At 38.6% G+C, this 12,775-nt stretch overlaps 1 protein-coding gene across 9 annotated transcripts in view; it reads right to left on the bottom strand.

Annotated features, from left to right (window-relative positions):
- SCML2 (Scm polycomb group protein like 2) overlaps positions 1-12,775 on the bottom strand; it is a 71,927-nt gene that overhangs the window by 13,062 nt on the left and 46,090 nt on the right. For all 9 annotated transcript variants that reach the window (XM_027638028.1, XM_027638037.1, XM_027638046.1 and 6 more), the window contains 3 exons: positions 10,794-11,044; positions 5,913-6,048; positions 3,874-4,077 (listed from right to left, as the gene is read on the bottom strand). In XM_027638028.1, coding sequence (XP_027493829.1) covers positions 3,874-4,077; positions 5,913-6,048; positions 10,794-11,044 — 591 coding nt within the window. The remainder of the gene's footprint in view (positions 1-3,873; positions 4,078-5,912; positions 6,049-10,793; positions 11,045-12,775) is intronic.

Here is a 12,775-nt window from a genome sequence, read left to right as displayed (position 1 = left end):
CATTACCATTGAAATTCTGACTATGGAAACGTTTTGCCATTTATTTTATCACTAGAGAAATCTACGCTGCTGTCAGCACTACAGTGGTCAAGCTCTCACTTATTTCAACAAAAGCTAGGTGGCAGAGACACCACAACAGCCACAAAAGAATCTGTAGTCTTTTAAACTGAGTGATTACAAGGAGCCGGGACATGTGCCTTATGTTTTTTCCTGGCTGATCTCCTTCCTTGCCCCTCAAACACAGTGTGGCAGCTGATATTTTTCCTTTTTTGTGCAAATTAGTAAGGTTTTGAAAAGGCTCAATACTACCAATATATGGATAAATAATTACCATTACATCAGCTGAAACCTTTAGTTACTTCTGATTAGAAAGACTTTACAACAAAGCAGGAACAAACTTGTAACTTAAGCTAAGCACTGAAAAGAAGTGGCACAAACACCAGGTTTATGCATCAATTTGTCTTCTTGGTTTTCAGCCTGTCATGCAGTTTCTGTTGTTAACATAAGTTTCCAAATGATAAGCAGAGCATTAAAGGATCACATTTTGTCAGTAGCAGATGCATTAAAAAAAATTTTAAAAGCCAGAAATGACATGAAAGCCTTTATTCACAGATCTGAATTAAGGAATATTTCCATATCGTGTTGCAAAAGAGACAGATAATATACACAAAACCAAAGAAAATGCCCAAGCCTAGCATATTTTAGGCTTCCTTAGGAAATCTGAAGTGTCAATTACTTACACTGTTGATGCAAGGAAGCTTCTGATTAGAGTTGCAAGTTAACTTGCAAGTTAACCAGCTAGCATCAACACCAACGTGCTCCCTCTCCCATCTGCTTTCATGACAAACTGACCAATGCAAGTGCCTGAAGTTTAAGAGTCAGTACTACAGGACAAAGTGTTTCCATGGCCTGTTCGATTTTTCCAGGCTCCAATGTTCAAATGAAATGCTAATGATTAACAGTCCCACATGTGGCTCCGACACAAGGTCCTCTACATCCTGTTTGGGGAAGGGGTCTCCAAAGGCAAATTTTTGCTTGGAACTCAACCAGTTCTGGAGAGCAAATGGGCTGTGAGACCTAGCACAGCCTGACCTCCTGACAAATTTACTGCAAGGCAGTAGTCAGCTACAGCAGAAATTTAAAATGCTTTATAATAGTTTTATGGATCTTCCTATATGACTTTGGAGAAATGACTTATTCTATACCCCTTAATTTCTCATTTTGAAAGAAGTATTGGAAAGAACAATGTTATTTAAAAGTTGTCAGGAGGATAAAGCAAGAAACAGCTGAGGCATTGTGACTGCCCCAGCAAAACATTCCATGGGAAAAATTCACAAATAAATATTCAGTGCAAACACAGCTCCCCTGTACTCTGAACACCTAAGGGGAAGCATAAAAACTTCAACCAAGGGTGTGCAATCTAGACCCGTAGGCTCAACTGTCTGCTCTGCTTGGGGACAATATGAGCATCTTTCTTCCCAGACAAATGCTAGGGGAAAAAAATTAAAAGGAGTACTTTTGAGGTGAAACAACCTCAACCTTCAATGATATATAAACAGGGACTGGAGCTTGCGTGTGCAATCCCAGCCCCCAGGAGTCATACTCATTTCTTTACCTTCCATTGGGTGTGTTTTAAATACCATGTTCAAGCCAGAAGAAAGACTGAGAGCTAAACTATCAAAAAATGTGTTTTTCTGATAGTGATGAAACTTATCCAAGAGTCTGATTTTAATTCTCTCTTGAGAAAATTTATCTGAGCCTCAATCTATTTCATCCCACCAAGCACCATAGTGTCTGTACTACAGGGAGAAAAAAGGGGCTGACACCACCACCATAATGGGTTTGCTAATCAAGCTTTTAATTTCCTTTCAGTTATATTTGCCTGAATTGAAACCTTATGCATCAAGCAAAAATAAAAGGGTTTGTGCCTTTGTTTGAGTAAGAAAAGATGGAAAAATTCTAAATTCAATTTTATTCAAAACAATTATTTTCCTTGGCAGCTGAACTGAAAGAACCCCCTAATTATTCCACAAATTCTAGCAAGATTATTTTATCCATGCCCTCATCAGCACAGTTTCCTCCTACAGCAGGTATAAAACTTGCCATGAAAGCATCAGTTCCCCAAAAGATTTAGATTTCTTTTCTTGTTTTCTGCTGCAATATCCTTTTTTCTTGTCTAAAAAAAAAAACCTAAACAAAATGTGAACAACGAACCACCCACCAAAACCACTTTAAATCAAGAAAAGCTACAAGCAAATACTCTCACAATTTCATTCTGTAATTCCTTATTTTATTCTACTCTTGCTTTCCTCTTCTTCCTTGCTGTTCATGCACACAGATATCTGCAATGTGCTACATTAATCTGTCATATTTTGTGGTTCACAAAATATAACACACAAACTTTTGATACAGTGACAGGGAGTGTTTGCTCACCTGCTTCTCAGCAACCTGTTTGACAAGCCAATGAGAAGGCAAGAGCTAAAGAACACCAGAAACCCCCTGGGATCTTGTGGCTCGCTATCACCTGGACCAGGACTCTAATTCAGGAGCAGTCTACATCACCAGGTTCCTCAAATACAGGGCTACACAGCTGATTTCTCTGAATACAGGCCTTGGGGTGAAGCCAGATGCAGAACAATACTTCCTTTTTGTACAGAATTTTTGAATGTAAACAAACCACAACTTCATGAGAAATCTGAAATTTCTTTTTGCTATTTGAAATAATTATTTTCAACTACTCAGTCACAGCCCAGAGTTGCCACTGGCCTATGATTTAGTCCTTCATGATAAACAATCACAAAGAGAATACTGGCAATGAACATCTCGGTGCATTTTCCTGTAAAAAATTGACTTGCCTGAATTAGGTACAACAAGGAGTTAATAATATAAAAAACTTTCATGCCTATTGCAAAAATGAAGCAGTATCAGTTTCAAAACCACACATATACAATGCCATTAAACCTTTACTACACAGCTGAGAAGCAGCATCCATTTTGTGAACAAACTCATGGAGATGCCTAAGCAAGATTACTGTAGTTCTGCTGTACACAGGTTGGGGTGCTGCTTTTTAAATATTGTTATGCAGCAACATCTTTATGAGTATTTAATTGAACCTCTATTCCACTAATCATCTTTCACATCTGGTGTTAATCTAAAGAGATTAAAGTAATGCAAAGTCTTTTTATCACCAGTGATGGAATTATGAATTGATGTGCTAACTGCTACATAGAATATTTCCTAGCCTAGAAGGAAAAAAATGTCAAGAGCAGCTATTCAGTTTGAGATATAAAGATAATTTATCTACAGACCTGCCATCAAAATGTAACAGAAATAAACCTATTCCATATTAGGGGACATAGGTGGATGAAGATTGTGCTACAGTTCTGGGGAAGGGGGTAAGAGAAGCAGCAGCAACTTTAAGATTTGGAATCACTGGAAGCTAAACAGATAATTTTGAGACTTGTCACTCACTTGGTTAATGCATTAAGAACACCAAGTATGGATAAGATTATGCAAATGACTTGAATTAATAAAGCTGATTACTTCACTTGTACTGAGTTTACTTTACAAATGTTCGGCTACAGCTGCTAAATGAGGTGCACAAACTCTGCTTAGTATAAGAACCTAACTGTGCATATGGAATTTAACACTGCTATTGCTAAATTCTAACCTAAAGAATTATTCAAATCACTCTGAACCCAGAGTGAGATAGATCACTCACCACCAGTAGTGGAGTTCACAAGTATATGTTCTTGCCTGTGTTTACATAGTTACAAAAGTGATACAAATTCATTGCAGTTCTTCAGTTCTTCTGCCCTACCTCAAGTTCACAACCGAGTGAAGAAACAGAAGAAACCAAGCATCTTCACATACCAGTAATCATTTCCCCTCCGTGATGGCCAGATTTCAGAAATCCAAAGACTGTTTTGGCTTGATAGGCACAATCCACACAAGCCTGTACAGCCTGCTGAAGTACCACATTGACAGGACCTGGTCCAAAGTGGTCTGGAAGCTGCTGAACCTTCTTCTTATCCAGGTGAGGCCCAGAATTTCCATGTTTGTTGACATAAACACACACTGAAAAGGTACAAGCCATATTTACTGCCAAGAAACCAAGACATGTTTCCAAGTTAGAACTGCAAAGTGTCATTTTAGTTTTAATCTCAAGGAAAAGATGTGCTGGTAAACTCAAGAAGTTGAACATGCACATGTGCTTTCAGAGCATGCAGAAAGTGGTCTTCCACCAAGGTTCTCCTGCCTGAGTCCTAAACCTACTTTTTCTTCCTGTCCTCTGAAGCCCTTCTCTACCTCACTAATGTAACAAGACTTGCATTTTGATATCTCTGCTCATACACTAGTTCCAATAAAGTACGAATTACTGGCAGGTACTCTAAATGACTAAGACACAATTCTAAAAAGCTGGTCTTACCAAGTTACTGCCTAAATTTTTTCCTGTTTAAGAAGCTGCAACAAAGAGAACCCTATGTTATATACCTACCACTGATGCTCATTTTGAAGCACCCATATGGCACTAACATATACATGCACACAGGGCCATTGTACACACACAATGGCTACTGAAGGCCTGTACCTTCAGAAGATCCAAACCTCTCACATGTGATTCCTACACTGTAACACGGCCTTCTCTGCTAAATAAAATAAACACTTCTCTAGAAACACTGTAAGCTTAGCACAAAAAAACCATACAGGACTTTTGAAAATACTTTTTAAAGAGATAATGTGAAATTGTCTTCCAAAGAGACTTCCAAGGCAGAAAAACATGGGAAAAAGATGCAACTGATGATTTTTTTTTTCTTGTTCAACTTCACTATCACATGACAAAAATTGTACCCAAGACATTATTACAGCTTAATAAAGAAATGTGCCTCTGTGGTGATTAAACAATCTAAACGTTCTATTACACAAAAGACTGACATTTTCTGAACTGTAGTATGACTTGCACTTAGATAAAAACCAGGACTTTTGAAACTGAAGTACTTCCACAAGAGTCCTCATCCATATCTGTTTACTCTCTGATGTCTGCAAATTGGAGGAAACCTATTTGTACAAATAATCAAAGCTACGAATCAACAAAAACAGTTCCTATAGCATCTTCTGTATGGGCTCAACAACAACTGCCTTCCAAAAGGTTTATTTTCCTAGGGAAAAAGTACGTGTTTTCTCCTCATCCATGACCGAAACTGGGAGTGAGAAGAGCCTGACAACTTCAATTATAAAAACAGGTTTTAAATGTAAAAAGGCATCCCAAACAAAATTAGCATCATTTATGGCATTTTTAGGAAGATCTGAGATTTCAGGTGACAACACACAAATTGTTTCACTACAGAGTTACCAGCTCCTCAATGGGTTAGTTCATTTACTAACTTATTTCTTTTCTGCCAACTCTTTTCAAGATGCATTTTGTTACATTTAAAAGAAAAAAAAAAGCAAACATGAGGAAAGAAGAATGTATTCCCTCTGATTGCCTTTACTGGGTTTTAACAGAGTTGTTTCTTTTCATGTAAGGGTATACAAAGATAAAATCTCCATTTTGTTATATTACAGTACAGCCTGCATGATATCAGAATATCATTGCTACATCTATTCCCATTTCATACATTAGGCAGTGGGACAGACATGAAAGAACTGTACAGTTTCCTTCTTCAGACAGGAACAAACTGTCAGGTCTAGCAGATCTATCAAAAGCCCCTGTGCCCCAGCACTTATTGCTGTAATGCAGGCATCAAAATACTAGTTCTGCAAACTAACTCTGGTTCCTACAAATATCTTTTAAAAATAAGGTAGTTGGAAAATGATATAGTAATAAGTTTGCAGCACATTTGCCATAAAATGACCCTATTATTTTCTTTGACATGGAAGCCATTTCGAACATTTTTTTCTTTGACTTTTACCTGTGGATATAACCGCTGCAGTTGCACCAGACAAACTAAATCCATCTTTATGTATCTGTGTAGTTCCATTGTCCCCCTCAGGAGATGACTGAGGAGAAGGAGATGCAGGAGTTGGTTTTTCTGGTAAGATTTTTTTCTGTTTAGAGAAAAAAAAAAAAGTCAAAATATTTAACGTTTTTTAAGGAGTCTGCCAAACCTTTCTGCTATCAGTTACCATCTTAATGAATCTGTGTGGTTCCTTATTACACAAGTATCACACACAGGAAAGAAGGTAAAGTTGTGGAAAGGAAGATCAGAAACTGTCAGTTCGCATTTACAGCTACTTTAGTAACGAAGTGGAAGATAAATGACTTATAAAGGAACCCATCTTTATCTAAGAAGTGGAAAAGAGCAAGCTTTCTATACAAATTTACGAACTCTTCTAAGTGTTACAAAGCACAGAAGAGGTGTTTTGGATTATTTTCCTGTCCATGTCCTTCCAATCACCTGGGTTTATCACAACTCAAGTAAGTTAGATGCGCTGTGTACATATTGCCATAAAAAACCTGAGTCACATCTGAACATCAACATCACAGCGCACCTGTATTTTCCCTCAACTTCTTTTGAAGGAGCTGGAATTCTCAAGTAACCGCTTTCAGGAACTGGTGCTTCATGAAAGATATCAAATAAACCTGTCATTACAACCCAGTCATGTTGTTGCCAAAACCTTGCCCGTTCCCAAACCAAACTTATTTGAAGCTTATCATATGACAGACAACCACCGTTTGCAGCACAGAGATTTCGAAATTGGTCAGTGTGCATTATCTTTTCCACCTGAGAAAAGGAGAATATTTTTGTAATTTGGTTTGGACTGGGCTTTAGAAAAGAGATGTGCACAAGAAAGACCTTTTATAATGTGGTTTGACATACTATGAAAATACATGAAAATTAAAGAAAGAATAAATTAGAGTTGATCACTTCTCCCTTCACTACTTATTCTCACATGAGAACAGATAAAATTCTCATTCTCTCACCTAGTAAAATTTAAGAATATAAGAGATTACTCAAGGTCTTGACACTGCTGAAGGCAGCAGAGACTTGTGGTCATGTGGTAAGGATTTACTGTTAAAACTGATAAATAGTAAAATAAAAATTCAGTCAAGTCCCTAAGGAAGGATAAGCCCTCTTCCATTTAGCAGTATTCAACCTTCACACTTTCAGAAGCAGCATATTTTCCAAATAATGTATTAAAAACAATGTAGAAAACAATCAAAACATACACTTCCCTAAAAAAAGCTGTGCTTAACTTCTTCACAGCATCTATAAAGAACCAATTAACTTCCTTCTGAAATCCAGGGCACTTTGAAGAAAAATTATGCTCCCCTTATAGTTCAGAGAAGACAGGTTTCACTCGAGAAAGTGCTTAACAATATGGTACTGGTGGAATCACTACGAACATAAGGAATAGACTGCCAAGGTTTGGCATTGCATTGTGAATGAGATGAGGTGGCACAGGTTAGATACAAAACCAAGCAGTGATGTATTACTTGTCAGGAATTGCTTAAGTATCTTCACACTGGGTGACAGAAAGGTCTCTCTCCATCCTTAATACAGGGAACAAAAATGGACTTGGGAAGACTGAGCTTTTGATCTGAAATCTAATATTCCTGAAGGCCCTCTGGAGCAGGGGCGGCAGTTGTCCCTCACCATGCTGGAAAATATGCATGGTCAAGTCAAAGAGAACCACGAGGAAATCAGGAAAAATATAGCCATGAAAACAAAATACAAACACTAAACTAAGAGGAACCATCTGTTCTCCATACTAACACACAAGTGTGGTGAGGCCAGCCAGACATTTCCTATCTTATCCCTCAGAAGAAAACACAGCACGTTACACCTGCTCAGCTGAGGCTCTCATTTTGTATCCCACACCGAGGAGCAGGAAGCTGTGAGCCCAATGCCATGGTGTTTCACAAGGCAGGTCATGTTCCCAGCAGGGCTCAGCACATTTCCCTGGTCTGGCTGTTGCTGGCTGGCCCCTGCCAGTTCTGTCTGCCTGCAGAGAGCACTGCTCACAGTCTGGTACCACTGGGCCAACTTCAACCACTGGTTTTACCCTGACGCTTAAAAACTCTTTTTTTGTGAGGTCGAATTTAGGGCTGTTATGCATACTCAGACCAAGGTGTTTCCTCAAGAAATTCTGAAAGGAATTCTTTGCACTGTTATGCGAAGTGTACTTTTAAAATATAACGAAAGAGATGTAAAGAGGTTTCTTCTTCATTATGACAGAGTAAAAACATACAGTGCAAACTGTATGTGAGAAACTGTGAGAAGCAAATGGAAAACAAAATCCACCATGCATCTCATGCTTGTAGGGCAGCTTAGAAAAAAATTTAAATAAAGGAGAAAAATGACGCAAGAGCTCAACATTCCTAGCTGTGCAATAAAAGTTAATATCTGCACTGTGATAAACATAGCAGCATAACAAACCTAAAAGGGCAAAGAAATTCAAATAACTCTACAGAGTAACAGGTATAGACCAACCTCCCTAAATACAGAACTACCACACAGCCAACTCACACCTGAAGCACAATTATTCAGTCTAAAATCTGGAGGAGTTTTTTTGGATCAGTCTCAGGAGAGAAATAAAAAAAAAAAAAAAAATCACTTTCAAATCTCTAGGCACATACTATTTGCATATGTCCTGTGAGGTATACAGGCTGTATGGCACTCCACGTCAGATACACCTTGTCTGTGCACAATTCCCACAAAGCTGCATTTCACCTCTTTACCCTTATGCTAACAGGTATAATAGTCCAAAGAAAAGCTTGCACATATGTATAATATCTTGGCAATTTAACCATGTACCAAAGCAATAACAACTTTCTGTGAATTCTCAAAAGGAGCTAATTTTTCAAGTTTTTGATGCAAAAGTTCATGTAGTAAAACTCCCAAATTAGATACATCAAACTTAGATTCTGTGAAACTAACTCTGTTGCCTGGTCCCACAGAGGAAATAAGCAGTGCACAGATTTCACTATGCATCTCAGATTCACTGCCCCAAGACAGGGAGTGTCAGCAGTAACCCCCATTCTCCATCAGTTCCCCCAGGTACCTCACACAGATCAGGTGTCAAATGCAGTGCTCCAAGCAGACACTTTGAGACATCCAGTCTGAGCCCAGAAGCTTCTTCTAAGGGCAAGATATCTCCAACTATTGTTTCAAAAGATAGATAAAGCCTCTCGATTTCTTTTTAATGAGAGAACAAAATTCATACGTGAAAGTGCGCATCCTGCCACACCTGAGTAAGACCTTAAGATTTGACAGTCCTGTGTTCAATGCTGTACTTTAAAACCTCCCCAAACTTGTGGAGAACACCCCACCCACTAGCTAATGCTGAACAGAAGCACCCTTCTCCTCTTTAATCTGTGCCTCTGTGCACTTTTATACACCAAGCAAGAGACAAACAAAACTAGAGACCAATCCCATCAGTTGCCTACCAGTTTGGATGTCCGACTGGAAGGGGCAGACAGCAGAGAAGACAGTGCTCAGTTTTCAATTTCTAGTCCCCAAGATCATTTCTTATCTTGTGGTCATCATTTCAACAAAGTGCTGCTTCCAGTTTTGTACTAGAGAGTTCTGGTTACGCTCTAATAATGTTACTTCACTAGCACTTTACACTGATCAGCACTGCCACTGAAGGGAGAATTCCCACCTGTGCCATTACTTCACCCCTTTCCACACATCACTAGCAATAGATCCCACAGCCCACACTGATACAGAGTGAAGGAGAAAAGCCGCAAAACTTCTACTTTTTTAATCTTTGGAGAGGAGTGGGTAACGAACACAAAAAAAACCCAACAGTGTCCCCCACCTCCCCACTAGTGCTAATGCAAAGGAAGAAGGAGTAGATTGCCTGAGGAAAGACACTGCAGGATTGCTACTCCTCTTTGACTGCCTGCTGTGCATGAGCAAGCCTCAGAAAATAGATTGTACTTCCACAGCAATCCAAATTGCCCGAAATCTGTCCTGCTGTGATCCTATTCTTCCTTGCAGCAGCTGTAGCACTTGTGCTTTTTTGGGGTGGAGCAGACAAAGAAGGAAATAAGAGGGACGGATGTTGTGCTAGTTGTCTACCAGTTGAGCTCCCTGAACTATCTCACTCAGACAGTTTACCCACCAGCACTGGTACCACATGGGAGCGGGAAGTGGGGTGAGGGTACAGCAGTGTCAATGTGTACCTGATCAAACAGCTCCACTGCAGGTGAAGCTGGAGGCAGCTGCCAGCACTCCAGATCTGACTCAGCTTGGCAGGGAGAAAGGCAGAAAGGCATCATGTCTTTCAGACTGGGGCAGAATTAGGCCCACACCTAGAGAAATGCTTTGCCTGAAAGAAGCTTTGTGCTTCATGCTAGTAGTATCTCCCGGATTAGGGGGTATCCATGAGATTCATTTGGCAAATCCAGCTGTATGCTTAAGAAGCCTAAATTATGCAACAAAGCCCTCACTGTTCTTTTGTTTCTAACCCAAAACAAAATAAAAAAATAAAAAAGTTACACATGCTATATATATGGTTCAGTAACAAACTAACTCGGACTAAAAAGCTTAAAGGCTTTCCTGGCTCTTGTAATTTTACTGGGAATGGCTATTCCAGAATAGCATTTTTCAACACCAACTACTCACCCATAAATAACTTAGTAATCTTGTTTGGGAATAAAATAATCCACAGACTCTTACACTGAAATATTCCAGGATAGCTATTCTAGATTTTTTCTTGTAATCAGTTGCTGAAAACAGTAAAGCCCTGAAGGCTGAAGAGAAGACAGAAAATTTAATAATAATAATAAAAAAACTCACTCCAAAATTTTGCAGTACAAAGTAAAGTAGTAGATAAGGACTAACCTTTTTTCCAGGTTTTAAACTTTTTTTCCTTGTTTTAAGATTTTCAGTATGAGAGGTGCTTTTTGTCAGGGGAATATTTTTAGGAGACCGGCCCTTCTTGGGAACTGCAGACTGTCCAGGGGGTTTGCCCCGACCTGGTTTCCTGCCTCGCTGTGCTGGTACTGGAGCAGATTTCTGTGGAGACTGCATTGAACGCCGGGTCACTTTGGAAGGGGAAGATTGGATTTTTGCACTGCTCTTTGTAATGGAAACTGAGGAAAAACAAAAACAAAAGGGAAGGGGGGGAAAACCTCAAAATGAACAATGGAAAGCAACTTTTCTAACAAAGGCTTAAAAAAAGAAAAGTGTACTGCACAATTTACATTGTAAAGTAAATATACTTTGTATTTTGAACTTAAGTGGTTGGCATGAAACTATGTAACTCTATTGAAGCCAAAGAGAGAACTCTTTGTACCCATTCTTTTAGAGGAACTTTCCTAAGAGAAAAACATTCAAATAAGAATTGGAAAAAAAAACCAAAAAAAACCAAAAAATAATTAATCCACTCACCTTATAAATGCTTCCCATAATTTAATTATGATATTTATAAAGTGCCATTCATCAAGAAGGCCTTCATGAAGAAGGCCACAAACTATGCAGCCTGTAATACATCCCCTTTCCTCTAAGAGCTGTTTCCACAATTACAAGACATGCCAACAACTCCCAGGGCGCTACAAAACAATTTTGAGCAGCAAAGAAAATCAGCCCACTGACAACAAAAACTGATGACAGGTAAAAAGTCATTAATGAGCATTTCTCTGAGATGCCAGTTTAGAAAGTTAAGTTCACATAACTATATCCAGATTTTTCTGCCTCAAACCATTTGGAAGAAGGACGTCCAAAAAATCAAACACAAAGTATCATTTTTATTCATTCTTTACATTGAAGTGGTTTTCTCCCATGAAATGAGTGAATCTCCCATCCCAATACAAATTCAATATGGGATCCCAATAGATATCCACTTGAATATGACCCAATATGCATATGATATGACTGCATTACAATCTGGTGTGAAGCTGCAGGATGTGATCAGATTTCACTGAATTGAACTTCCTAGTTAAGAGTCTTTTCCATCCAATTCACTCTTCTCTGAAATAACAACGATGATTTTATTTTATCTATTTCCAACCCAACGGACAGATTAAAACACTAAAAGGATACCAAACAGAACCTTCATATAAGGACATATCCTCACTGAAAAGACTTGCCCCACCATGCTATAGTGGCACCTGTGGCCAAAAAAAAGCAAATACTAAGTTCAGAAGGCCAATAAATATTCCATTTTGTTGACCTGCTTGCTGGCAGGCAGACAGATTTTACAAAGTTGCGGAACAGGTAAGAAGATGAAAATAGGAAATTTTGTGATATCAAACCACCTTTGTTGAGAAATATGATAAAGAAACACACAACATATTTAAGCCTTTACGCTTAAAATTAGCTTTCTAGTATCACACTGCTCCTACCACAGCCTTTTGCATCTCGCTGACGGTGAAACTCAAGTGATTTACCATAACCTTAAATACTACGAACCTAATGTGACATAAATTTGAAGTATTGCAAATTAGGGTTCAAGCAAGCTTTAACTATGTCAGTCACCAGTGCCTAATCCAAAGCACTAATGCAGACTGGAAGTGGAGCACATGGGGCTGCTACTTCTGGATTTTTGTGATTTTGGAATATTTCTTCTCCGAAAAGATTACTATGTTGAGGCTTTCCGGTAACAAAGGAAAACACAAAATAAAACACAAAGATAAATTTGAAATGAGATCTCAAGAAAATAACATATATAAAGACTGAGTAACAGTTTTAATGTCTAGCTCTCTGAGTGATACTCAACAGTCCAGCACCTAGCTTTACAACTGTTACTTTACCTCCATATTTTTACTCAGGAGTTAACTGTTATTAAGTATTTGCAATAGAAAATGTCACAGTAAAATGAAATA

Source organism: Corapipo altera, unplaced genomic scaffold (assembly GCF_003945725.1).
Source record: "Corapipo altera isolate COAL_440 unplaced genomic scaffold, ASM394572v1 0, whole genome shotgun sequence".
Lineage (NCBI taxonomy): Eukaryota > Metazoa > Chordata > Aves > Passeriformes > Pipridae > Corapipo > Corapipo altera.
The sequence above is the reverse complement of the archived record's forward strand: the minus strand, read 5'-3'. Positions and strand labels throughout refer to the sequence as shown.